The 27,798-nt window shown below is 55.6% G+C and overlaps 1 protein-coding gene across 5 annotated transcripts in view; it reads left to right on the top strand.

The window, feature by feature from the left end:
- Positions 1-15,628, top strand: part of cyfip2 (cytoplasmic FMR1 interacting protein 2) — a 65,423-nt gene extending 49,795 nt beyond the window's left edge. For 4 of the 5 annotated variants that reach the window (XM_052013465.1, XM_052013464.1, XM_052013466.1 and 1 more), the window contains exons 26-32: positions 1,521-1,651; positions 2,595-2,667; positions 4,667-4,761; positions 6,554-6,592; positions 7,957-8,195; positions 13,431-13,578; positions 14,673-15,628. In XM_052013465.1, coding sequence (XP_051869425.1) covers positions 1,521-1,651; positions 2,595-2,667; positions 4,667-4,761; positions 6,554-6,592; positions 7,957-8,195; positions 13,431-13,578; positions 14,673-14,840 — 893 coding nt within the window. In that variant the 3' untranslated portion in view covers positions 14,841-15,628. The remainder of the gene's footprint in view (positions 1-1,520; positions 1,652-2,594; positions 2,668-4,666; positions 4,762-6,553; positions 6,593-7,956; positions 8,196-13,430; positions 13,579-14,672) is intronic. The other variant, XM_052013467.1, reaches the window with a different exon arrangement.
- The last annotated feature ends 12,170 nt before the right edge of the window (positions 15,629-27,798 follow it).

Below are 27,798 nucleotides of genomic sequence, written 5' to 3'. Positions count from 1 at the left end.
CAGCGCCTCTTTCCCAGGGCACCAATACATGGCTTTAAGGTAATGGGTGGGAAGTTCAAGGGAGACGTTAGAGGGAGGTTTTTCACCCAGAGAGTGGTTGGGGCATGGAATGCGCTGCCTGGGGTGGTGGTGGAGGCTGATACGTTGGTCAGGTTCAAGAGATTGTTAGATAAGCATATGGAGGAATTTAAAATAGGGGGTTATTTGGGAGGAAGGGGTTAGATAGTCTTAGGTGAGGTTTAAAGGTCGGCACAACATGGTGGGCCGAAGGGCCTGTATTGTGCTGTATTTTTTTTCTATGGTTCTATGACCTGGCTTTCCCCTGGCAGGTCATCCCCCCAATGGTATCCATAGCGGTGTACCTGTTATTGAGGGGAACAGCCACAGGGGTTTCTCTGCACTACCTGCCTATTCTCCATCCTTCCCCTGACAGTCACCCAGCTACCTGCCTCCTGCAGCTTCGGAGTGACTGCCTCCCTGTAGCTCTTGTCCATGTACTCCTCGTTATCCTGTAGGAGCCAAAGATCATCCAGCTGCAGCTCCAGTTCCCTAACACAGTCTGTAAGGAACTGCAGCTGGATGCACCTCGTGTACACATATCAGGGAGACTGGAGCTCCCAGAACTGCCACATTTCACAAGATGAACACATCACTGACCCCGGAGTCTCTCTAACTACTCTAGCCTGGCACTACAGAGAAAGAAACTGACCTTAGCCTCTGTCTCCTCTCGCCCAAGCCCCAAGCCTCAAGCCTCCACTCTAACCCTGGTCCACTCCCACAACGGCTGCTCCACTTCTGCCTACCTTTTATTCGCCGCTGTTAATCAGCCAATCAACGGTTAACAATTTGCCAACGTGCCTCTTTTAGACTCCTGCAAGGTGAAGGTCACACGCACACGCAGGGCTCTTTTCAAAGCTGCCGCTCCAAATCTAATGTAGATGACAAGCAACAGAGGTCCCAGCACCGATCTCTGCGGCACACCGCCGGTCACAGGCCCCCAGTCTGAAGAACACGCCTCCTCCACCGCCCACTGACTCCTCCCACCAAGCCAATCTTGTACCCAATTGGCTGGCTCACCCAGGATCCCTTCCTGACCAGCGGACCGTGCGGGACCCTGGCCAAAGCTTTGCAAGAGTCCATGTGGGCGAGGTCTACGTGAATCTGAGGGAGGGATTTCTCCCCCAGAGGGGGTTGGAATCTGGAACACCCGGCATGAGAGGGTTGTGGAGGAGAGACTCTCACAACAGTGAGCAAGTATTTGGTTGAGAACTTGAATCACCAAAGCAGAGAAGCTTTGCACCGAGTGCTGGGGAATGGGTTGTAAATGGGTACCTGGTGGCCAGCATGCCCAGAGTGGGCCGAAGGGCCTGTCTCTGTGCTGTATGACTGTGACTCTGATATGTGGTGTCAGAGGTCAGTGTGACAGGGTCAGGGGGAGGTTGGTCTGAAGCATTGGGTGATGTGGTGTCAGAGGTCAGTGTGACAGGGTCAGGGTGGTGACCTCTGACCTCCTGTTGCAGGGATCCTGGAGTTCTTTCACCATCAGCTGAAGGACATCATCGAATACGCCGAGCTGAAGACAGACGTGTTCCAAAGCCTCCGCGAGGTGGGCAACGCAATCCTCTTCTGCCTGCTCATCGAGCAAGCCTTGGTAAGCTGCCCGAGGGTCGGTCACAGCTCCACCCGTGTGCTGGAACGTTCCGCAAGGCCCTTCTCTGCACGGGTCACTGGGTCTGATCCAGGATTCAGGAGGTCAGTCCAAGCAGTCTGGCACCTGATGGATCCCAGTGGGAAGGGAGTGGCAGGGACCTGAGGGGCCGAATGGCCAGGGGAGTACATTCCATGCAGGAAGCTTCCAGGTTCTGGGAATAAATCTGAAAGCAGCTGCAAAATATTCCAGACTTTTGAAGCTGAGAAGAAATCCGGCAACCTCACCCTGATGGAGAAAGGGCTTCACCAGTGGGTGTGAGTGTGGAGGGAGGGGCTGAGGGAAGGTGGGGGTCCAGGGAGGGGGCTTCACTGGGGGATGAGGGGAGAGAGGGGCTCTGAGGGAAGGCGGGGGTCCAGGGAGGGGGCTTCACTGGGGGATGAGGGGAGAGAGGGGCTCTGAGGGAAGGCGGGGGTCCAGGGAAGGGGCTACCCTGGGGGATGAGGGACTGGATGGGAGAGAGGGAGGGAGGGGCTCTGAAGGAAGGTGGGATAACGCCCTATGCCTTCGTCACCACCCTGTGTTAAGCCTGATGGGTTGTCTGGGACCAGAGGTCACGGCCTCAGACTCAGGGGTCAGCCATTTAGGACGGAGATGAGGAGAACTTTTTTCACCCAGTGGGTGGTGAATTTGCCCCCGAGGGCAGTGGGGACTCGGTTACTGAGAGGGATAGATTTCTGGGTGTTGAATCAAGGGAGGGGCTCCGTGCAGGGAAGTGGCACTGAGGTCAACGATCGGCCGTGATATGGAATGGGGCAGCAGACAGGAGGGGCCGAATGTCCTGCTGGAGGTGATGTTTCTGAATCCAAGCAGCTGACACGGTTCTGTGTGAGAGTGAGGCTCTTTCCCCATCTGAGCAGTAACTACGCTTCCATCTTGCTTACAGTCTCAGGAAGAAGTCTGTGACCTTCTCCATGCAGCGCCGTTCCAGAACATTCTACCCAGGGTCTACATTAAAGGTCAGCTGGTTAACAGTAACCTCCCCGAGAGACTGTTGTGTGTCTCGGTGTAACTTTGTGAATCGCTCTGTGTGTGTGTGTGTGTGTGTGTGTGTGTATAAGAACACACCCTCCTGTCAGCCTGCAGGTCACGGTGTGATCTACGTTGCTGATGTTGTCGGCCACACAGAGGGTGTGGAGGGGTCTGCCGGAACAGTCCCGGGACAGGGACTCAGTTCCGTGGGAGGACCGGAGAAGCTGGGACTGTTCTCCCCGGAGCAGAGTCATACAGCACATAAGCAGGCCCTTCCACCCATCCAGACTGTACTATCAAACATCAATTTACACCAATCCCCTTCTGCTCTCCTACATTCCCATCAATTCCCCCCACAATCTACCCCTCACCCACACACGGGGGGTAATTAACGCACCGACCTGCATGTCTTCGGGAGGGAACCGGAGCACCCGGGGGAAACCCACGCGGTCACAGGGAGAGCGTGCAAACTCCGCACAGACAGCGCCAGAGGTCGGGATCAAACCTGGGGCTCTGAGGCAGCGGCACCACCCGCTGTATCACCGAGCTGCCTTGGGAAGATTAAGATGGAAAATCAAAAAAACCTGCAGATGTTGTGGAGAGAGAATCGGTCAACGTCTCCGCACCAGGGCAGTGAGAAGGCGGTTCAAAGTTGCAGAGGACAAAGCGAACATCTGTGATGGGGCAAGGCCAGGGTTGCCGTGGTGGCCCCGATGTTTTTGGAGCCCTCGGGTTGATAGATTAATGAGAGCGGGTGGAGAGGGTCACGGGGATGTGTTAAACTGTGAAACACAGGTTAGACGTGTCACTGAACCTGAGATCAAATGTCCAGCAGGTCAGGCAGTGTCTGTGGGGAGAGGTAAACTGAGTTAACTCCATTGTTGGTCGCAGAACATTACAGCAGAACCGGCCAGTTCTGACGCAGAGTTAACTGAGACTGCAGAGTCCGGGCAGGGGAAGGGTAGATGGTGTGGCTCTTGCCTCTGCAAGGGAAGGTGCCGTGGGATTGGGAGCAGAGGGTGGGGACAGAAGAGGAGCCCAGCAGGTTACAGAGGGAGCGATTCCCCCCAGAACGTTGAAAGGGGAGGGGGCACGGTGTGGTGGTGGAGCCTCGAAGTTGTGAAGATGTGTTGAATGCGGAGATTGGTGGGGTGAGAGGTCTCTTTGTCCTTTCTGTGTGCGGGAGAAGAGGGGCTGAGAGGAAAGGTGCAGGGAATGGATGAGATGTGATCGGGGACTCTGCCCCACACAGGAGAGTGGACGCCACAGTCTGCTGAACCAGGAGATACCTTGGGGCACCTGCCACTTACCCTGGTCGCAGGTGTGATGGGAGGATGGAAGGTCCTCAGAGAGGCAGGGGTGGGCTTGGAATGCATGTGATCTCTGACCTGTACCCCAGATGGAAAGGTTCAGTTTAACTTTCTGATGCACAAGATCATGAGGAGCTCAATAGAGTCAATCAGGCGGAACGGTTCCCGGGTTCGGGATGGTCAGTGACCAGAGGCACGGGGTGAAGGAGACCAACCAGGGAGAGGAGGGGATGTTTACGGTGTGTCTGGGACTGCAGATTCAGTCAGGTCTTTCAGTCGGAGATTGGGGGTATACAAGAGGGGGAAATACTCCGGATTCCGGGGAGAGAGCAGAGGTGGGAATGATTGGTCTATCAAAGAGCTGGGGGACGAATGGCCTGCTGTGTGGTCTGTGATGGAGGTGGAGGGACGGGGGTGAACATCGAGGTGAGTACTGCGGGCGTGAGGTGTGGGAGGTGGGGCAGTCAGGTGGCTCTGAGCCAAGAGGGGCAGTGAGGAGGTGGGGGGTGTCACGGGGCAGTCTCTTGGCAGTTCACTCGGACGCCGGGAACAGAATGGGAGATGTACCGGAGCCCTGTGTGTCTGGGAAGTGGGAGATGGGAGCAGGGTCCAGAGGAGAGGTGTCCGTGAGCAGTGTGTGGGTGCGCTGGGGCCTAATCCTGTGTCTCGTCTACAGAGGGTGAGCGTCTAGAGGTGAGGATGAAGCGGCTGGAGGCAAAGTACGCTCCTCTGCACCTCGTCCCTCTGATCGAGAGACTTGGCACGCCTCAGGTAAGGAGAAAATTCTCCTCTCCCCTCCCTGCTCCCCCCCCCCCACCCCCCCCAGCGCCCCTCCCGCAAACCATGCCAGTGGTGGGCAGCCGTGCCCGGGACCCTCTCCTGTGGCCAATCATGCCCCAACCTCCAGCTGACCCCTGTTCTGTCCTCTCCCTGGTGCCCCTCCCTCCAGTGCCTCAATGACCAAGGTCCCCATTCCCTCCTGCTCTCGCTGTGATAATTGCCAGCGGTTTACCCATCGAGAACCGTCCCTCCTCCCTCAAGTCATCAGTTTGGGGCATCTTCTGCCCCCTCGCCCACCGTCACACCTCCAGCACCCTCGCCCACGGTCACACCTCCAGCACCCTCGCCCACGGTCACACCTCCAGCACCCTCGCCCACCGTCACACCTCCAGCACCCTCGCCCACCGTCACACCTCCAGCACCCTCGCCCACCGTCACACCTCCAGCACCCTCGCCCACCGTCACACCTCCAGCACCCTCGCCCACCGTCACACCTCCAGCCTCTCCACCCCAGACCCACCTGACCCAATCCCTCCAGTCACTTCCTTCCTTCCTTGTGGCAGCTCTGACTGATCACCAGCGGGGTCCTCTCTGGCTGTTACCATGGTAACTGACCCCTACCCATCTGCAGAATGTGCCCCCACCTTCCTCCCCAACCATCGACCCATTGGGTGGGGCCTCACCTGCCCCCCTCCGGCGGTGGTCTCTCAGCAGCCATCCCTCTGGGGTCTGTCCTCCATGCCCGCCCCTCACCAGCCCCACCCCTGAGTAGCAGTCAACTCTGAGACACCCCCAACACCAACCTCTCACCCTCCTCTACCTCTCAAACCCCTCCCTAACCTCTCAACCCTCCCCAAAGTCTCACCCCCTCCCCCTCTCACCCTTCCCCAACCTCTCAGCCCCCCTCCCCAACCTCTCACCCCACCTCCCGCCACCCCCCCCCCCCCACCATCTCATGTCAAACCGTCCAGTGTCCAGCCTCGAATAAGTGGAAACCTCGCCCAGCCAAACACTGAGAAGACCAGCTCAGACCCTGTTCCCCAGGCACCTCGTGTCCCCACCCACCCCTGGTCCTGGGGTCCTTGGGGTGCCCTTCCAACAGGGACCCACTGCATCCGCGGTGCTGCCTATCTCCACCCCTGTGACCCCAGCTAACTCCTCCCTTGGTCATCCACAGGTGGAACCTCAGCTCTGCCCCATGAACTCCCAACGTATCCCACCTCCGATGGCCAGGCTGACCCTGACCTCTGTGTCCCAAGTCCTGTTGGTGACCGGTCTGGGCTCACTGACCAACACTGGCTCCACACTGGGACACCCTCGCTCTGTCCCTGTCCTGCCACCTCTGCTCCCCTACATCCCAGATGTAGATGGTTCCTTTGGTGTCCCCTCCTGCCTCTCTCCCCTTTGTGGCTGAGCTTTACACCACCCACCCTTGCGTCTCCTTCTCTCAGATCTTGCTCAGTATTGTCACCTTGCGTTGTTGAGGGCGCTGTGTAAAGGCAAGTTGTTGTTGTAGCCCAACCGCGAGGCAGGTGAACTGTGGGAGAGGGGTGGGGGGTTGGTGGTGGTTGGAGATTCCATGAAGACCCTGGAACACAGGTCTCCATGCTGGACAACGACTCCTGACCTGCTCCCTGAGCGTGAGGATGCAGCTTAACCTTTGCCCTTTGAACCCTGCCTGAGCCACCACTTGGGCTGACCAGCGGCTGAAGCAATGTGACCGGCGACAAGGCTGGCCTCTGACGAGTTTCCTTCCTAAATAAAGACTGTTTTACCCCCCCAGAACCTATCGCAGCCATGGGAAGACAGTCTTCCAGTCAGTGTAAGTAAATCCATCGAACCTTTAGCTCATCCAGACCAAGGCAACATCTGGACATGGGGAGTAGGGTGGAATCAACCTGGGGGAGGTCCCATCCTCAGTGAGGGTCAATGTCCTGTCCCTGGGGCAGCGTCGATCGGTGTGGGACCCATCCCCCAGTGAGGGTCAGTGTGTGTGGTATTGGTGTTGGTTTATTATTGTCACTTGTATAGAGGTACAGTGAAAAGCTTGTCTTGCACACCGATCGTACAGGTCAATTCATTACACAGTGCAGTTACATTGAGTTAGTACAGAGTGCATTGATGTAGTACAGGTAAAAACAATAACAGTACAGAGTAAAGTGTCACAGCTACAGAGAAAGTGCAGTGCAATAAGGTGCAAGGTCACAACAAGGTAGATCGTGAGGTCAGAGTCCATCTCATCGTATAAGGGAACTGTTCAATAGTCTTATCACAGTGGGGTAGAAGCTGTCCTTAAGTCTGGTGGTACGTGCCCTCAGACTCCTGTATCTTCTACCCGATGGAAGAGGGAAGAGAGAATGTCCTGGGTGGGTGAGGTCTTTGATTATGCTGGCTGCTTCACCAAGACAATGAGAGGTAAAGACAGAGTCCAAGGAGGGGAGGCTGGTGTCCGTGATGCGCTGGGTTGTGTCCACAACTCTCTGCAGCTTCTTGTGGTCCTGGGCAGAGCAGTTGCTGTACCAAGCCGTGATAAATCGAGATAGGATGCTTTCTACAGTGCACCGGTAAAAATTGGTGAGAGTCAAAGGGGACAAACCAAATTTCTTTAGCCTTGTTTACACAGTGTTTACCCATGTTTACACGGGGTCAGTGTCACAGCAGTGGTGTGGGTTGGGTGGGGATGGTGCCCTCCTCTGTGTGTGTGTGTGTGTGTGTGTGTGTGTGTGTGTGAGTGACTGTCCCCCAGTGAGGGTCAGTGTGTGTGTGTGTTGGACCTGTCCCCTGGTGAGGGTCAGTGTGTGTGTGGGATCTGTCCCCCACTGAGGGTCAGTGTGTGTGGGACCGTCCCCGGGTGACAGTCAGTGTGTGTGTGTGTGTGGGACCGTCCCCCAGTGACGTTCAGTGTGTGTGTGGGCACTGTGTTTACACAGGGTCAGTGTTACTGCAGTGTTGCGGGGCGGGTGGGGATGGTGCCAGTGTAACGGACATGGAGAGGGGCAGTGCGATTCACAACTCGTCCCAGCCGCCCCTGTAGATGAGCTAAAGACCTGTCTCTTGATGTGCCTCGTCTTTCACTGTGCTGGGCGGACATGGCTCGGATGGTGCCCGGAGACCTACCTCGCAGTTGACTCTCAGAGTGACCGTGGCTCCTGGTGCCGAGCTGACCAGCTGCCTCTGTACTTGCAGCAAATCGCCATCGCCCGGGAGGGAGACCTGCTCACCAAGGAGCGCCTGTGCTGCGGCCTCTCCATGTTCGAGGTCATCCTGACCCGTGTTCGGAACTACCTGCAGGACCCGGTGTGGAAAGGGCCGCCCGCTACTAATGGCGTCATGCATGTGGACGAGTGCGTGGAATTTCACCGGCTCTGGAGCGCAATGCAGTTCGTTTACTGCATCCCTGTTGGTACACACGAGTTCACAGCCGAGTAAGTAGCTGGCAGATAACTGGAGAGGGCAGGAGGTATGGCTGCAAAATCTGGGGCGTTTATGGCCCGTCACTCGTGGAAGGTATTCTGAGGGACAGGATATACAAGTATTTGGATAGACAGAGCCTGATTGGGATGGTCACCATGGCTTTGTGTGTGGTGGGTCGTGTCTAACCAATCTTGTAACCTCCTGGTAACCGTTTTGAGGAGGTTACCAGGAAGGTTGAAGGGAAGGGGGTGGACGTTGTCTCCGTGGACTTTAGCAAGGCTTTTGACAAAGTCAAAGTCCCGCATGGGAAGCTGGTCCAGAAGGTTCAGTCGCTTGGCATTCAGGATGAAGTAGTCAATTGGATTCAACATTGGCTTAGCGGGAGAAGCCAGAGAGAGGTAGTGGATGGTTGCCTCTCTGACTGGAGGTCTGTGTCTACTGGTGTGCCACAGGGATCGGTGCTGGGTCCGTTGTTGTTTATCATCTATATTAATGCGTTAGATGATAATGTGGTAAACTGGATCAGCAAATTTGCAGCTGACACCAAGATTGGGGGTGCAGTGGACAGCGAGGAAGACTATCAAAGCTTGCAGCGTGATCTGAAGCAGCTGGGAAAATGGGCGGAAAGCTGGCAGATGGAATTTAATGCAGACAAGTGTGAGGTGATGCACTTTGGGAGGACAAACCAGGGTAAGACTTACACAGTGAATGGTAGGGCTCTGAGGTGTGCGGTAGAACAAAGGGACCTGGGAATATGGATCCATAGTTCCTTGAAAGTGGTATCACAGGTGGACAGGGTCGTAAGGAGAGCTTTTGGCACTTTGGCCTTCATAAATCAGGGCACTCACAGGCGTTGGAATGTTATGTTGAAGTTGTACAAGACATTGGTGAGGCTGAATTTAGAGGATTGTGTGCAGTTCTGGTCACCTACCTACAGGAAAGATATCAATAAGCTTGAAAGAGTGTAGAGAAAATTTACACGGATGTTGCCGGGACTTGAGGACATGAGTTATAGGGAAAGGTTGAATAGGGTAGGACTTTATTCCCTGGAGCACAGGAGAATGAGGGGAGATCTTATAGAGGTGTACAAAATTATGAGGGGTATAGATAGGGTGAATGCATGCAGGCTTTTCCCCTCAGGTTGGGTGAGACTAAAACTGGAGGTCATAAGTTTAGGGTGAAAGGTGAAATATTTAAGGGGAATCTGAGGGGAAACTTCTTCACTCAGAGGGTGGTGCGAGTGTGGAACGAGCTGCCAGCGGAAGTGGTGGATGTGGGTTCAATTGCAACATTTAAGAGAGGTCTGGATAGGTCCATGGATGGGAGGGGTTTGGAGGGATACGGTCCGGGTGCAGGTAGATGGGACCAGGCAGAAGATCAGGTTGGCATGGACTGGATGGGCCAAAGGGCCTGTTTCTGTGCTGTAGTGCTCTGCGACTCTGACTTTGGGGGATGAGCCACCTTCTCGAACTGCTGCCGTCCGTGGGGTGGAGGAGCTCCTACGGTGCTGCTGGGGAGGGAGTTGGAGTGGTGACAGATTTCCCAGTCAGTCAAGGTCAAAGTTGAGTTTACTGTCACACACACAGGTCCACGTGTGCACAGGGGCAGTAAAAAACTTACCTGCAGCAGCATCACAGGCACACAGCATTAGATAAGCAGCATTCACAAGGAAAACATAAATTAGACATAAATTATGCACAATTTTTACAAGAAGGAACACAACTTGAAGAAAAAACAAAGTCAATTTAGTGCAAAGTGGTCATAGTGGTATTGGTGTTGGTTTATTATTGTCACTTGTACCGAGGTCCAATGAAAAGCTTGTCTTACAAACCGATCGTACAGGTCGATTCATTACACAGTGCAGTTACATTGGGTCAGTACAGAGTTCATTGATGTAGTACAGGTAAAAACAGTAACAGTACAGAGTAAAGTGTCACAGCTACAGAGAAAGTGCAGTGCAATAAGGTGCAAGGTCACAACAAGGTAGATCGTGAGGTCAGAGTCCATCTCATCATACAAGGGAACCGTTCAATAGTCTTATCACAGTGGGGTAGAAGCTGTCCTTAAGTCTGGTGGTACGTGCCCTCAGGCTCCTGTATCTTCTACCCGATGGAAGAGGAGAGAAGAGAGAATGTCCCGGGTGGGTGGGGTCTTTGATTATGGAGGGGGGTCCAAGGAGGGGAGGCTGTTGTCCGTGATGTGCTGGGCTGTGTCCACAGCTCTCTGCAGCTTCTTGTGGTCCCAGTGTTGCTGTACTGTAGTGATTAGGGTTGTGCCGGTTGGTTCAGGAACCGAATGGTTGAAGGGAAGTGGCTGAGGGTGCTGCGCGTGTGAAATGCAGGTGATCACACTGACTCACACATGTTTATACAGATTAGGGAGTGGTGAGTGGGGCAGGTGGTGTCTGGGATGCCCCAGGCCTGAGCTCCCTGCTCTCTCCACCCCAACCTAGAGTCCGTTTACCAGGAGTCCCCACTTCCTTCATCCAGGTCCTCTGGAAATAAATCATTCTCAGGGCAAGGTGCTACAGGCAGGGCAACTGTTACTGCCCCCAGCTCCCTGGGGCATTGGGAACAGTTCCTGCTCTCCCCTGGGCCATTGGAAACATGTTGCCCCCCTGAACACCCATTGGCCTGATGCACCATCATCAGCCCCTTCCTGTGGGGATGGACTGGATTGGGAAGATGGTTGAGGGTTGTTGGGTAGGTAGTGATGCGACGGTCCCAGTTACCAGCAGCAGCTGTTTAAACGTCAAATTCTGAAAATGCCTTTGGTGGGATTTGAACCTGTGGTGTTGAGGTAATTGGTGCAGTTGCTGGACGACTGCTGATCTGGAGTCAATGTTAATCTTTGATTTGTCATGGACTCTCAGAGATACAGCACGGAAACAGGACCTTCAGCCCATCGGTCCATGCTGACCATCACCACCCACCCATTTACACTGATCCAGACTAATCCCATTTTATTCTCCTCACAATCCCACCAACCCTCCCCAGATTCTACCCCTCACCCACACACTGGGGACAATTTACAGCCGCTGATTACCCCACCGACCTGCACGTCGTTGGGATATGGGAGGGAACCGGAGCACCCAGGGGAAACCCACACGGTCGCAGGGAGAACATGCAAACTCCACACAGACAGCGCTGGAGGTTGGGATCGAACCCGGGACTCCTGAGCTACGAGGCAGCGGCACCACCCACTGCACCAGTGTACCACCTTGTCCGTACACAAGAATGAACATTCAGGCAAGGAGTGCAGCCCATTGTTGAGTCAGGCTTTGAGTTGTTCACCCACCCGGGAGGCCACTCTTGGTGGGAGTCAGCAGGCAAGGTGCATGTAGATAGAATGGTTGGCCATGAAGTGTCCCCGTCCCCTCTCTGAAGATCACAAGTAGACAGGGTGGTACAGAAGGTGTACGGCGTGCTTGCTTTCATCAGTCGGGCATTGAGGATGAGAGGGAGTCACACTGCAGCTGTATAAAACTGTGGTTAGACCACATCTGGAGTGGTGCGTGCAGTTCTGGTCACCCCCATTACAGGAAGGATGTGGAGGCTTTGGAGAGGGTGCAGAAGAGGTTCACCAGGATGTTGCCTGGATTAGAGGGCATGAGCTGTAAGGAGAGGTTGGACAAACTTGGATTGTTTTCTCTGGAGCGGCAGAGCTGAGGGGAGACCTGATTGAGGTTTATAAAGTTATGAGATGCAGAGATAGGGTAGACGGTCAGAGTCTGTTTCCCAGGGTAGATATGTTAAACATTCGAGAGCACAGGTTTAAGGTGAGGGGGGAAAGTTTAAATTTACAGTGCACGTTTTTTACACAGAGCATGGTGGGTGTCTGGAACGGGCTGCCGGGGAGGTGGTGGCAGATACGACAGCAACATTTAAGAGGCATTTAGACAGGTTCATGAAGAGGCCGGGAATAGAGGGACATGGATGCCATGCAGGGAGATGGGATTGGTTTGGATCGGCATCATGGTCGGCTCAGGGCCTGTTCCTGGGCTGGACTGTTGTGTGCTCTGGTCCTGGCTGCTCTGGGGACCTTGGTATGGGGTGGAGGGGTTCCGGCGAAACTCCCCTGTCTGATGATGGGGTGGTGGATGAGGGGGGAGGGGTACAGGGTGGAAGAGTAGGGGTGGAGGGGAGGCTCCCCTGTCTGATGATGTGGAGGAAGGGTGGATGGGAGAGGGGTGGAGTGGAGGGGGGGAGAAGTGGGGGGTGAGGGGAGGTGGGGTGGGGGGAGGAGGGAGTGGAGGGGAGGAGCCGGGGTGGGGGGGAAGCTCCCCTGTATGATAAATGACCTGGGTGAGTACATTGATGGGTGGGTTAGTAAGTTTGCAGACGATACCAAGATTGGTGGAGTTGTGAATAGTGTAGAAGACTGGTGACGGATACAGCGTGATATAGATCAGTTGCAGGTGTGGGCAGAGAAATGGCAGATGGAGTTTAACCTGGATAAATGTGAGGTGTTGCACCTTGGTGGGACTAATGTCAAGGCAGTGCACTCTAAAGGGCAAGACCCTTAACAGTGTTGAAGAGCAGAGAGACCTTGGGGTGCAAGTCCATGACTGATTGAAAGTGGCTACACAGGTAGACGGGGTGGTTAAGAAGCCTTATGGAACGCTTGCATTTATTAATCGAGGTATTGAGTACAGGAGTCAAGAAGTTATGATGCATCTCTATAGAACTCTGGTTAGGCCACATTTAGAGTATTGCCTGCAATTCTGGTCACCTCACTATAGGAAGGCTTTAGAGAGGGTGCAGAGGAGGTTTACTAGGATGCTGCCTGGATTAGAGGGCATGTGCTATCAGGAGAGGCTGGACAAACTTGGGCTCTTTTCTCTGGAGCGGTGGAGGCTGAGGAGTGATCTGTTGGAGGTGTATAAAATTATGAGGGGCATAGATAGGGTGGACAAGCAATATCTTTTTCCCATTATTGAGCGATCCAATACCAGAGGGCATGCATTTAAGGTGAGAGGGGGTAGGTTCAGAACAGACGTGAGGGGTATTTTTTTTACTGAGAGAGCGGTGGGTGCCTGGAATGTGTTGCCTGATAGGGTGGTGGAGGCAAATTCATTGGGGGCTTTTAAGAGGGGCTTGGATGGGCACATGGATGAGAGGAAAATGGAGGGATGTGGGCATTCTGTAGGTAGGAGGGAATAGCTATGTCAGCACAACATTGTGGGCCGAAGGGCCTGTCCTGTACTGTTCCATGTTCTCTGATGCCCTATTCTGCTCTGGCTGCAGGCAGTGTTTCGGAGACGGCCTGAACTGGGCCGGCTGCTCCATCATCGTGCTGTTGGGACAGCAGAGGAGGTTCGACCTGTTCGACTTCTGCTACCACCTGTTGAAGGTGCAGAGGCAGGACGGCAAGGACGAGATGATAAAGAACGTGGTAAACATCCGTCTCACCGTGGGGGGCTGTCCCGTGGGGGGGAGGGGGGTGGTGTCTGTGGGGGAGGTGAGCTGTCTGTGGGTGGGGGGGGTTCTCTGTGGGGGGTGGGGGCTGTCCATCGGGGGGGTGTCTGTGGTGAAGGTGAGCTGTCCGTCGGGGAGCTGTCTGTGGGGGTGGGTGCCGTCTGTGTGGGGGGGGAGGTGTCTGTAGCGGAGGTGAGCCGTCTGTGGGGGTGGGGGCTGTCTGTGGGGAGGCTGTGGGGGCAAGGGGTTGTGTGTGGAAGGGGGGAGTGGGGGGTAAATGACGAGGGGGGTGCCGGCTGGGGGCTGACGAGGGGGTGAGCTGACGGGGGGGGTGCCGGCTGGGTGGAGGGGGTGGAAGCTGACGAGGGGGGTGCCGGGTGGGGGCTGATGGTGGTGGGGGGGGGGCTGACGAGGCGGGAGTGCTGACAAGTGGGGTGCTGGCTGGGGGCTGATGAGGGGAGTGCTGGCCGGGGGGGAGGGGGTGGTGATGAGGGGGGTGCCGGCTGGGAGCTGACGAGGTGGGGGAGGGCTGATGGGGGGGGAGGTGCCAGCTGGGGGCTGATGAGGTGGGGGTGCTAATCATGGGGGACGGGGGTGCTGGCTGGGGGCTGACGAGGGGGGTGAGCTGACGGGGGGGGGTGCCGGCTGGGTGGAGGGGGTGGAAGCTGACGAGGGGGGTGCCGGGTGGGGGCTGATGGTGGTGGGGGGGGGGCGTGCCGGCTGGGGGCTGACGAGGCGGGAGTGCTGACAAGTGGGGTGCTGGCTGGGGGCTGATGAGGGGAGTGCCGGCCGGGGGGGAGGGGGTGGTGATGAGGGGGGTGCCGGCTGGGGGCTGACGAGGTGGGGGAGGGCTGATGGGGGGGGAGGTGCCAGCTGGGGGCTGATGAGGTGGGGGTGCTAATGATGGGGGACGGGGGTGCTGGCTGGGGGCTGACGAGGGGATTGCTGGCCGGGGGGAAGGGGGTGGTGATGAGGGGGGTGCCGGCTGGGGGCTGACAAGGGGGGCGCTGCTGACGGGGGGTGGGGTTGGGGGGTGCTGCCGGCTGGGACTGACTCTCTCTGTGCCCACAGTCCCTGAAGAAGATGGCTGACCGGATCAGGAAGTACCAGATCCTCAACAACGAGATCTTCGCCATGCTGAACAAGTACCTGAAGTCGGTGGAGAACGAGAGCTCGACGGTGGAACACGTCCGCTGCTTCCAGCCACCCATTCACCAGTCACTGGCCACCACCTGCTGAGCTGTGGGCCCCACCTGTGTCCCTGTGCAAGTGTGTGGTTACCTGTTCCCTGTGTTGATGCTGAAACCCCCACCAGTCAGCAGTGACCCGCACCCCCACCTCCCCCCCCCCCACCCCCGTCACGTTATTCACCAAGCCATTGGAAGGCGAGAGGAACAAGTGTATTCGTGCTGCGGGTGTCCCAGCGAGGCTGCCTGGAGCTGGGGGTCACTGACTGGGGGTGGACCCCATGTGTGGAAGGAGCCAGCTCTCCTGCCCACCTCCGCATCCCCGCTGCTCCACAGAACCACCTGCTGTGCCTGAGGGAACCCCTTGCCCATGGGGGTCCCGGGGTGTTGGTGGGAACCCCAAGCTCAGGAAGGAACGCCCATAAATTACCTCCTGTGGTCCCTGCCTGAGCCTGGGTCCCCAGCCCCACCCCCAACCCCACCCCAGCCTCACGGACACAGCCCCATCACCCCCACACCCCGGACACAGCCCCACCCCAGCCACACGGACACAGCCCCACCCCACTCCCCCCAGCCACACGGACACAGCCCCATCACCCCCACACCCCGGACACAGCCCCACCCCAGCCACACGGACACAGCCCGCGTGTGCACAGCAACAGTGTGGCGAAAGTTGTGTCTGGAGGATTTGGCTTCAGGATGCTGGTTGCGAGGGGTGTGGTGGAAGACCAGCCCCCCAGTGGAAAGGGTGGGGCGCATGGGGGCAGAGGGCCCTGATTATGTTTCATGCCTTTGGAATCCTCAGCATTAGTTCGAGGGGCGAATGTCTGCAGCTGGGGGCGAGAGGGGTTGGGGGGGGAGGGGAGGGGAGGGGTTGGGGGAAGAGGTTTGGAGGGGTGGGGAGGAGTTGGGGGTGGTTAGAAGCTGGTTGTGTGTGATAATGGGACACTGGTGAGACCTCATTTGGAATACTGTGCGCAGTTTTGGGCCCCTTATCTTCGGAAGGATGTGCTGATGTTGGAGAGGGTTCAGAGGAGATTTATGAAGATGATCCCCAGAATGAAAAGGCTGACATATGAGGAACGTTTGTCGGCTCTTGGATTGCACTCACTGGAGTACAGGAGAATGAGAGGGGACCTCATAGAAACATTTTGAATATTGAAAGGACTGGACAGAGTAGATGTGGCCAAGCTGTTTCCCTTGGTGGGTGAGTCCAGGACTAGAGAACACAGAGAATTAGAGGGTACCCATTTAGAACGGAAATGAGGAGAAATTTCTATAGCCAGAGGGTTGTGGATTTATGGAATTCGTTGCCACGTACAGCTGTGGAGGCCTAATCATTGGGGTCATTTAAAGTGGAGATTGATAGGTACCTAATTAGTCAGGGTATCGAGGGATATGGGGAAAAGGCCGGGAATTGGGGCTGGATGAGAGGATAGTTTAGCTCATGGTGAAGTGGCGGAGCAGACTCGATGGGCTGAATGGCCTACTTCTGCTCCCTTGTCTTCTGATCTTGTGTGGAACTACACAACCTCACACTTCACCCTGACGCCCTGCACGTAGACCGAGGCTAGCAGGAGCCTCCGTCCCACTCGGAGCTGTGGTCACATTTGGAATCCAGCCGACCTGCTCCTCAACAATGATCCGCTGCCCACCCCATGTCCCAGTCCCTGACCAGTGACCCCACCTCAAACTGGCCGGGCACTATGCTGACCAAGCTCAGGGGTCAGTAGGGGAGCAACCTTCCTCAGTAGTGAAGGTCAGCCTCGAGGGAGCGCCTCACTGTGGGAGGGGCGGTACTGAGGGAGCTCCGCACTGAGGTGCTCCCTCGGTATGGCCCCTCCCACAGTGTGAGCCTCCCTGAGTACTACCCCTCCCGCAGTGTGACCCTCCCTCAGTATGGCCCCTCCCGCAGTGTGACCCTCCCTGAATACTACTCCTCCCGCAGTGTGACCCTCCCTCAGTATGGCCCCTCCCGCAGTGTGACCCTCCCTGAATACTACTCCTCCCGCAGTGTGACCTTCCCTCAGCACCACCCCCCACCCTCCCCCACAGTGACGCTCGGTCTGAGCTCCAGTCCAGGGTCCCGGGACTGGGCCACCGTTCCCAGCAGGTGATGTGGGTCCGGACGGAGAGAGTGGGGGCAGACGGCAGCCGTGCCTCCCCCCGGACACCCGATACTCACCGCCGGCATCACATCAGCGGGCCCGGCGCACTCGGGAAACCGCTCTCTTAAAATAAATAATAATAATATATATTTATCAAGTGCAACCGGAACGTGAAGGGAGATGGAGATTTAACTCGCGGCCCTGATCCATGTGTGATGTATGAGCTTTTAATTTAAGATGTAAAGTTATTTGCCCGACTCTGGGCGAACCAGGCTTTGGATCTTTGGTCTTTAACGGCAGCGCCTTGGAATGGGACGGGGGGGGGTGGGTGGTTGGGGAACTGTCCCCCACCGGAATGGGGAAGTCCCCCCCCGGAATGGGACGGGAGGGTGTGGAACCGTCCCCCACTGGAATGGGACGGGGATTTTGAAGGAACTGTCCCTCCCTGGAATGGGACGGGGGGGTGGGGAAGTCCCCCCCGGAATGGGACGGGGGGGGGTGGGGAACTGTCCTCCGGCCTGGAATGGGACGGGGGTTTTGAGGGGAACTGTCCCCCCTGGAATGGGACAGGGGGGGCTGGGGAAGTCCCCCCCGGAATGGGACGGGGGTTTTGAGGGGAACTGTCCCTCCCCCCCCGACATCAGGTGAACGTTGCCAGCAGCTGCCGGGAGTCGGTGGGCTCAGGGGATGTGGAGCTGACGGTGTCCTCGCGTCGCCACTGGCGGGTCCACCCGTGAAGTGAGGAGTGTGAGGCGCAGGCCGTGTCCTGGCCGAATGTCCACCCACAATGTGAGAAATGGATTCAAACCCAACCCCGCCTCGGCTGGAGGTTTCTCCCGAGGGCCTGAGAGAGAACGGGACCCCTGCAGGGCGATGGAACCGCTGCATGACCCTCAGGACTGCCCTCCCTGTGGGCGAGGGGAGCACTGGCACCAACCTCTGTCCCGGCGCCGGCCCCCGTCCCGGGACTGACTCCCGTCCCTGCACTGACCCCTGTCTCGGTACTGACCACTGTTCTGGCACCGACCCCCATCCCGGCACTGACCCCTGTCTCGGTACTGACCCCTGTTCTGGCACCGACCCCCGTCCCGACGCTGACTCCTGTCCCGGGACTGTGTGACCACCTTCTGGTGAAGAAAAACTCAAGAGGGTTGAGCAGCATCTTGAGGGGAAGGAACTGCTGATGTTTCGGATTGAGACCCTGCATCAGATCATGGTGTTAGGCCGACACCGCTCACTTGATGCAGCCAGCAGAGAGAGCGGCAGTGGACTGTTTGACTGTGGCTGGCTTCACCTTCAGACCTGAGTCTGCTGGCTGTGCCACTCTTCCCGACGTTGGGCAGTGTGAGATCGGGCAGCAGGGTTTGCCCAAGGCCTGGCTGGTATAAACTCGCCACGGGACAGGGCACTAACCCCCTGTGCAGACATGGAGCGGGAGTAAGGTGACGCAGACAGACCCACCCACTGGCTCCTGAACAAACTGTGATCACCAGTCACCGGCAAGACTGACCCGTGATGCAGCATCAGCTCTGAATCAGAACGGTACAAGTGACCCACGAGACGGGTCGTGATCTGAGCCAGGACCAGGTTTGTTATCATTGACACGTGAAACGTGTGGTTTTGTGGCAGTACAGTGCAAGACATAAAGGCAGAAAAATTACTATACGTTGCAGAAATAAACAAATGAGGAATAACGAGGGAGTGTTCATGGGTTCAAGGACCGTTCAGAAATCTGATGGTGAAGGGAAAAAGCTGTTCCTGAACCGTTGAGTGTGGGTCTTCAGGCTCCTGTATTGGAATTGGTTTATTATTGTCACTTGTACTGAGGTACAGTGAAGAACTTGTCTTGCATGGTAGTAATGAGAAGAGGGCATGTCCCTGGTGGCGAGGGTCCTTAATGGTGGATGCTGGCTTCTTGAGGCACCAGCTCTTGAAGATGTCCTCAATGGTGGGGAGGGTTGTGCCTGTGATGGAGCTGGCTGAGTCTAACCTCTCTGCAGCTTCTTGTGATCCTGTGCATTGGAGCCTCCATACCAGGCGGAGATGCGACCAGTCAGAATGCTCTCCACTGTACATCTGTAGAAATCTTTGGTGAGGTACCAAATCTCCTCAAACTCCTAACGAAGTAGAGCCACTGGCGTGCCTGCTTCATGATTACATCAATGTGTTGGGCCCAGGTTAGATCCTCTTGAGATGTTGACACCCAGGAACTTGAAGCTGCTCACCCCTTCCACCGCTGACCCCTCAGTGAGGACTGGTGTGTGTTCTCCCTACTTCCCAACCTATCTCACCCCTGTACGTCTCCTCATTGCCATCTGAGATTCTGCTGACAACAGTGGCAGCCAATCCACCCAGCTCATACCAGATGGCAGAACAGGCTTGAAGGGCAGAATGGCCTTCTACTGTTCCTGCTTTAGAGTCATAAACAGCATGGAAACAGGCCATTCAACCCACCAAGTCTGCACTATCAACCACTGTTACAGTGATCCGATTTTATTCTCCCCACATTCCCACCAACTCCCCCCCCCTCAGATTCTACCCCTCACCCACACTCTGAGGGGCAATTTACAGTGGACAATTAACCCACCAACCTCATACATTGTTGGGATGTGGGATGAAGCCAGAGCACCTGGGAGAAACCCATGCGGTCACAGGGAGAACGTGCAAACTCCACACAGACAGCACCAGAGGTTGGGATCGAACCCCGGTCTCTGAAGGTGTGAGGTAGTGTCTCCACTGTTGGTGGACAGTCACACTGCCAGTGCTCCTGGGAGGTGCTAATGCTGTCTGTCAGGTGGCACAGGCTGGACACAGGAGGTCCCGAGTGTTGCTGGGCTCCAGGTGAAGTGAGGTGACCAGACCACCAGCCCCCACCTTCACACGGTGGACATCGTCCGGTCTGCTCACTCAGAGAGGTACAAAGCACGGGTCTGGTCTCCCCAGTAGCACAGGGCCTGTGATGACCACACTCCCCAACCTCTCTCCCAACTGCTTCAGCTCACCTTAGGGAGCCCTACTCTCCCTGTCCCCCAGGAACTTCCTCCTCATCCAGGACTTGGAGTTGGGAGTTCTGCATGTCATCAGCTCCCCAGCTCTGTTCCTGCTCTGTGATCAGGAGCACCACCTGTTGGACATTGCTCTTTACATCACACACCCACCCTATAGACCCTGTCTCAGGCAGTGCAAGGGTAGGTCCTGACGGAGAGGCCTACAGTAGGATGTCATGCTGAGAACTTAACAGACTGATGTGCGAAGGCATGTCGACATGAGGAAAGAGGGTGTGCTGGAACTTTTGAAAAACATTAGGATAGATAAGTCACCGGGGCTGGACGGGATATATCCAAGGTTATTCCGGGAAGTGAGGGAAAGATTGCTGCACCTTTGGCGATGATCTTTGCATACTAGCCACAGGAGTAGTGCCAGATGATTGGAGGGTGGCAAATGTTGTTCCTTTATTCAAGAAAGGGAGTAGGGATAACCCTGGGAATTACAGACCAGTGAGTCTTACTTCAGTGGTGGGAAAATTACTGGAGAAGATTCTTAGAGACAGGATTTATGGGCATTTGGAGAAGCATCGGCTGATTAGGGACAGTCAGCATGGCTTTGTGAGGGGCAGGTCGTGCCTCACGAGCCTGATTGAATTCTTTGAGGATGTGACAAAGCACATTGATGAAGGTAGAGCAGTGGATGTGGTGTACATGGATTTTAGTAAGGCGTTTGAAAAGGTTCCTCATGGAAGGCTTATTCAGAAAGTCAGGAGTCATGGGATCCAGGGAAGCTTGGCTGTGTGGATTCAGAATTGGCTCGCCCATAGAAGACAGAGGGTGGTGGTAGATGGTGCGTATTCTGCCTGGAGGTCGGTGACCAGTGGTGTTCCACAGGGATCTATTCTGGGACCCCTGCTCTTTGTGATTTTTGTAAATGACTTGGATGAGGATGTGGAAGGGTGTGTTGGTAATTTTGTAGATGACACGAAGGTTGGTGGTGTTGTGGATAGTGTAGAAGGTTGCTGTAGATTACAACAGGACATTGATAGGATGCAGAGCTGGGCTGAGAAGTGGCAGATGGAGTTCAACCCAGATAAGTGTGAAGTGATGCACTTCGGGAGATCGAATTTGAAGGCAGAATACAAGGTTAATGGCAGGACTCTTAGCAGTGTGGAGGAACAGAGGGATCTTTGGGTCCAGATCCATAGATCCCTCAAGGTTGCCGCACAGGTCGATAGGGTTGTTAAGAAGGCGTATGGTGTGTTGGCCTTCATTAGTTGGGGTATTGAGTTCAAGAGCCGTGAGGTAATGTTGCAGCTCTGTAGAACTCTGGTCAGACCACACTTGGAGTATTGTGTTCAGTTTTGGTTGCCTCATTATAGGAAGGATGTGGAAGCTTTAGAGAGGGTGCAGAGGAGATTTACCAGGATGTTGCCTGGATTGGAGAGCATGTCTTATGAGGATAGGTTGAGTGAGCTGGGGCTTTTCTCTTTAGAGAGAAGGAGGATGAGAAGTGATTTGATAGAGGTGTACAAGATGATAAGAGGCATAGATCGAGTGGACAGTCAGAGACTTTTTCCCAGGGCGACAATGGCTCAAACAAAGGGACATAATTTTAAGATGATTGGAGGAAGGTATAAGGGGGATGTCGGGGTAAGTTTTTTACACAGAGTGGTGGTTGCGTGGAACTCACTGCCGGCAGAGGTTGTGGGGGCAGATACATTAGGGACATTTAAGATACTCTTAGATAGACACATGAATGATAGAGAAATGGGGGACTATGTGGGAGGGAAGGGTTAGATAGATCTTAGAGCAGGATAAAATGTTGGCACAACATTGTGGGCTGAAGGGCCTGTACTGTGCTGTAATGTTCTATGTTCATCAGCAGGTTTTGCTGGGATCCCAGGAGGAGAATACGATGTCAGATGTGGCATCTTCACTGCCAGCTCAGCTGGGTTTGAACTCCTGACTCCCCAAAACTCTTCCCCCCAACTACAAGGCAGCAGTGAGGAGTGTGATGGGACACTTTCCACTTGCCTGGGTGGGTGCGGTCCGACAACCCAACACCACCCAGGGAAACGCAGCGGCTCGATCGGCTCCTCGTCCACGTCCCAGGCACCGTCTACAAACTGCACTGCGCTCACTCGCCCAGGCTACTCCGACAGCACCTCCCAAACCCACCACCTCGCCCCCCAAGGACAAGGGCAGCGGGTGCAGGGAACACCACCACCTCAGTTTCCCCTCCAGGTCACACCCCACCCTGACTTAGAAATATCTCACGGTTCCTTCATTGTCACCCAGGAACCCCTCCCCACCAGCAGCGTGGGAGCAGCATCACCAGAGTGACTGCAGCGGTTTGAGAAGGCAGCTCCCCCGACCTTCTCAGAGACAGGGAGGGATGGGCAGTTACTGCCGGCCTGGCCCCTGAGGCCCAGATCCCAGAAACGAATATTAAACAGCAGCTTATTGAGCTATCAATGGGAATGGACCCTCCCCTTCCCTTCAGTTCTGCACCACTGCCTTTCAACCTTCCGATGATCCCCCATCGTGACCCTGCCCCCACCCTCTGCTTTCACTCCTCCAATGACAATGGCGTCTGTGTGTGCGTGCGTGCGTGTGTGTGTGTGCGTGTGCGCGCGTGTGTGTGCGTGTGCATGTGCGTGCGCGTGCGTGTGCGTGCGTGTGTGTGTGCGTGCGTGTGCGCGCGTGTGCGTGTGTGCGTGTGTGCGTGTGTGTGTGTGCGTGTGTGTGTGTGCGTGTGTGTGTGTGCGTGTGCGTGTGTGCGTGTGTGTGTGTGCGTGTGTGTGTGTGCGTGTGTGCGTGTGTGTGTATGCGTGTGTATGCGTGTGTGCGCGTGTGTGCGCGCGTGTGTGCGTGTGCGTGCGCGCGCGTGTGCGCGTGCGCGTGCGCGTGCGTGCGTGTGCGTGCGCGCGTGTGCGTGTGTGTGCGCGTGTGCGTGTGTGTGCGCGTGTGTGCGTGCGCGTGTGTGTGCGTGTGCGTGTGCGTGCGCGTGCGCGTGTGTGTGTGCGTGTGTGCGCGTGCGCGTGCGTGTGCGTGCGTGTGCGTGCGTGTGTGTGTGCATGTGTGTGTGAGAGAGAGAGAAAGGCAGTGAGCTGCGTGTGTGCGTGTGCGTGTGCGTGTGCGTGCGTGTGCGTGTGTGTGCGTGTGCGTGTGTGTGTGTGCGTGTGTGTGTGTGTGTGCGTGTGTGAGAGAGAGAGTGAGGCAGTGAGCTGCGTGTGTGTGTGTGTGTGTGTGTGCGCGTGTGTGATGTGATGCCAGGGATAACTGCAGGACACAGATTTCCCCACCAGCAGCAGTCACACCTGTCATGATGAACCTCATTCCTTTCCCGTGACTACCACAGTGAGGTGCAGGCTGACACAGCCTCCAGGAAATGATTGCTTCTCACTAAAGATTCATCCTCAAATCCCAGGGTATTTCCACTCAGCTGGTTCCTTGAGTGAATTGTCCTGTCCCAAAGGTAAACAGAAAGGACTGTGCAGAAGCCAGAGGTGGGAAAGACAGGATTCGCTTTGAATTTTCCCACCACTTCTGGAACGTTCCAAATCCCTTTCTCTTCCTATTGCAGCCACGGTCCAAAAGCCCAGTGTCCATTGCCTGCTTAAAGCCCCGTGTCCGAATCTGGACAAGGTTAAAGGACCCCCTCCCCCCAGGAATGGGTGGGTGGAGCCAGGCGGGGAGGGGGTTGGTGGGCAGATGGAGGCAGGCGGGAGGGGTGGTGAAGGGGAGACACAGGGGGCTGGAAGGTGATGTGCACACAAGAGGCTGCAGATCCTGGACTCTGAAGGAGTAAGGTGATGGAGTGGAACCAGAGGAGGGAGAGAACAAACTCCACCTGTTACTGACATAAAGAACTCGGTGAGAGTTTGGACACGATTCGGGGAGTCTCCCTACTGATTCGGGAGAAGATATCGGCAGGTCCTGGGGGGATCATCCAATGAGACTTAGGAAAATAAGAGAGGGCGATGACTTTGCTGGGTTTACATTACTGAATGTAACAACCATGAACTTTCAGTTTTTTTGCACTGTTTTTCTTTTTTTATTATGAATAAAATTTATTTTTGAAATTAAGAAAAATACTGTGGGCCTCCCAATAGACAGTGGGAATTACAGGGACAAATTAACAATATTTAAAAGGTACTTGGACAGGTACTCGGATAGGAAAGGTCCAGTCCAAATGGGGTTCGCATAGCTGGGTATCTTGGACAGCATGGACCAGTTGGGCCAAAGGGCCTGTTTCCGTGCTGTATGACTCTCTAACAGATAGTGCAGAAAGGTGTAAGACCAATCGGGTTGTAGTAGTGGTTGTAGTAGAGTTGTAGAACAGGCAGGGAATGGAGGGATACAGACCATGTGCAGGCAGGCGGGATTAGTTTCGGTTGGCATTTTGGTCAGCACCATCATGGTGGGCCGAAGGGCCTGTTCCTGTGCTGTACAGTTCCGTGTTCTATGTTCTAAAGTCCACAGTGCAGAGAAGATACAATCCACATTTTACCCCTGCAGGAACTACCTCACTGAGTGGACTCAGACCCACAGGGTGTGTGTGGAACCCACCTGCTGCAGAGTGTCCTGGGAATGGACCCAAGACTTGGGACGGGGAGGTAGATGGATCTTGTGGAACTGGACGGATTGGGGAAATTGATGGAACCCAGAGGAGAAAAAGACAGAAATGGGGGTAACAGAGCCAGTTAGAACAGAACACAGAACAGGACAGCTCAGGAAAAGACCCTTCGGCCCACAATGTTGTGCCAAACTGAATAAACTAGTAGTTAAACGCCTAACTAAACTAATCCCCTCTGCCCACACAATGTCCATCTCCCTCCACTCCCTGCACATCCATGTGCCCGTCTAAGAGCCTCTTAAACCCCTCCATCATATCTGCCTGCACCCCCACCCCGGCAGCACATTCCAGGCACCCACCACTCTCTGTGTAAAAGAATTTGCCCCACACATCTCCTTTGAACTTTCCCCCTCTCACCTTAAATGCACACCCTCTGATATTAGACATTTCAACCCTGGGGAAAAAGATACCAGCTGTCTGCCTAATCTATGCCTCTCATAATCTTATAAACTTCCATCAGGTCTCCCCTCAGCCTCCGCCGCTCCAGAGGAAACAACCCAAGTTTGTCCAACCTCTTCTGATAGCACGTGTCCTCCAATCCAGGCAGCATCCTGGTGAACCTCTTCTGCAGCCTCTCCAAAGCCTCCACACCCTTCCCTGTAATGGGGCGACCAGAACTGAATGCAATACTCCAGATGTGGCCTAACCAGAGTTTTATAAAGCCGCAACATAACATCCTGAGCTCAGTGCCTCGACTAATGAAGTCAAACATGCCGTGCGCCTTCTTTACCGCCCTATCAACCTGTAGCCACTTTCAGAGAGCTATGAATCTGGACCCCAAAATCCCTCTGCACATCAACACTGTTAAGGGTCCTGCCATTAATGGTGTCCTGTCCCCTTACATAAGACCTCCCAAAGTGCCACACCTTGCACTCACCAGAATGAAACTCCGTCTGCCATTCCTCCGCCCGGAAGATCTACATCCCTCTGTTTCATTTGGCAACACTGGCCACGATGCCACTGATGTTTGTACCTCCTGAAGCACTGGTGATGGCTGCACCTGGTGGTGTGTTTGGAGGAGAGAACAAACCTGTAGGTGTGCCTCAGCCAGAGGTTGGTCTTACAGGCTTCGAGTGTTGATGTGGCAACGTGTCTGTGGACTTCATCAGAAACAGCAATGGTCAGGAAAGAGAAAATTCAAAGATGGGAGTAACTTCCATTGAGTCTGTGTCTCCTGGTTCCGGATCCTTTGTAGAGCAGACACCTGTTCTCTAAGTTCATGCTTGAACCTGCTCCTCCTAATTACAAGGTGCTGGACGTGAGCAGATCGCAGAGGAACCTCTGCCCTGCAGATGGCAACCTCCTCACGGCTTGATGCTTGAACCAGAGCTTGTGATTCAGTGAAGTGACCAACAAAAGAGCAAGCAGCTGCTGGTCTGTTTACTGCTGAATGTTCCCCAGAGCCCAGATCCTGTGCAGCCTGTTCCAGCAATCCTGCTGCTGCTCTCCGCAGGCTACATTGTTTGCATCCAACCTGCTTTGGAAAGTCTTCCTGCTGTCCTAGGGAAGGTCCCGAGAGAGACAATCAGCCACCCTGCATCTCCCACACCAGCAAACTCTTCCTTCACGGGGGGTGGGTTCAGCTGTGAGCCTGATTTACTGAGGGTGAGGGAGTGGACATGGGGCCCATCATACGCACAAGGAGCTCTAAACCCAGGCTAATGTCATACGGAGGGAGGGTCACACTGTGGGATGGGCGGTACTGACCGGCTGCCTGTCACTTCTGCGGCCGGGAGGAGACGGTGTACCACGCGTACGCGGAGTGCGAGAGGTTGCAGCCCCTCTTTGTGTATCTGCGGGGGCTGCTGCTTAAGTTCTGGTTATACTTCAGCTCGGCGCTGTTGGTTTACGGGCACCCGGTGCGGCGTGGGGAGGGGGCGCGCTGCGGATCTTCTGGTGGGTCTCCAGGCCCAGCAGGAGACCCACCAGAAGATCCGCCGTGCGCCCCTCCCCGCGCCGCACCGGGTGCCCGTAAACCAAGCTGACCATCCATGGGACGCGGCGGCGAGCGGCCGAGGGTTCCGGCAGGTCGGCCTGCCTGCCCGTCTTCCGCACCTACGTGCGCGCGCGGGTATCATTAGAAAGGGAGCACGCGGGCTCCTCGGGCGCCCTGGCCGAGTTCCGCGCTCGATGGGCCCCTCAGGGGATCGCGTGTGTGGTGGACAAGATGGATTCGATTCTGGTGTGAAGTGTCGTGCGTTTTGCGGTTGCGGGCGTAGTGTTCCACGGGTATTGGTTTTGGCCGGGGTTGTGTCTTCTGTACTAGATGTAGCGTGTTTGCTGTTGGTTATTTTGTAGTGCTTGTTAACGAATAAACGTTTTGTACAAAAAAAAGGGGCAGTGAGGGAGGGTCACACTGTAACTGTAACACTTTATTGTCAAGGTGCGGTTGTACAGGACGCTGGCGAGGCCGCACTTGGAGTAGCGTGCTCAGTCCTGGTCGCCCTGCTGTAGGAAGGATGCCATTAAATTGGAAAGAGCACAGAGATGATTTACGAGGATGCTGCCAGGACTTGTACTGAGTTACAGGGGGAGGTTGGACAGGCTGGGACTTTATTCCTCAGAGCGTAGGAGACTGAGGTGACTGAGGTGACCTTATAAAGGTGCATCGACAGGGTGAATGCGCGCAGTCTTTTCCCCAGGATTGGGGAATCAAGAACTAGAGGGCACAGGGTTAGGGGGAGAGAATTGAGAGGAACCTGAGGGGCAACTGTTTTTTTTACAGAGGGTGGTGAGTGTGTGGAACGAGCTGCCAGAGGAAGTGGGTGAGGCAGGTACATTTACAACGTTTAACAGACCCTTGGACAGGTCCATGGATGGGAAAGGTTTAGAGGGATATGGGCCAAACGCGGGCCAATGGGAGGGTATCTTGGTTGGAACAGACCGCTTGGGCCACAGGTCATGTTTCTGTGTTGTGTGTCTCCTCTCACTGCCAGAGGCTCAGTGCTGCCCTTACCCCAGGGGCCGTTCCCTCCTCTTGGAGCGGTTCACTCCCTTCCTCTGCTGCAGCCGGCCTGGGTCCTTGTGACCGGTGAGGTGGGGGTGGTTTAGGAAGCTGCTGCCTCCCCAGCCCCGGTGTCTGGTCGGAGGAAGGTTCGGTTCTCCGGGATGGGATGTGGGATGGTTGGGGGGGACGGGAATGGGCTGTGGCTGGGCACAGGGCTTCCTGTCTCTCCGATCTCACCTCCAGCAGACTCACCCACTCATCCTGGGAGGGATCCCAGACGGAGCACCACTGGGGACCATTTGGCCCACTCTACCCTGCTGTCCCTT

Source organism: Pristis pectinata, chromosome 4, assembly GCF_009764475.1.
Source record: "Pristis pectinata isolate sPriPec2 chromosome 4, sPriPec2.1.pri, whole genome shotgun sequence".
NCBI classification, from domain to species: Eukaryota; Metazoa; Chordata; class Chondrichthyes; order Rhinopristiformes; family Pristidae; genus Pristis; species Pristis pectinata.
Note: the sequence above shows the minus strand (reverse complement) of the source record. Positions and strands in the feature narration are given on the sequence as shown.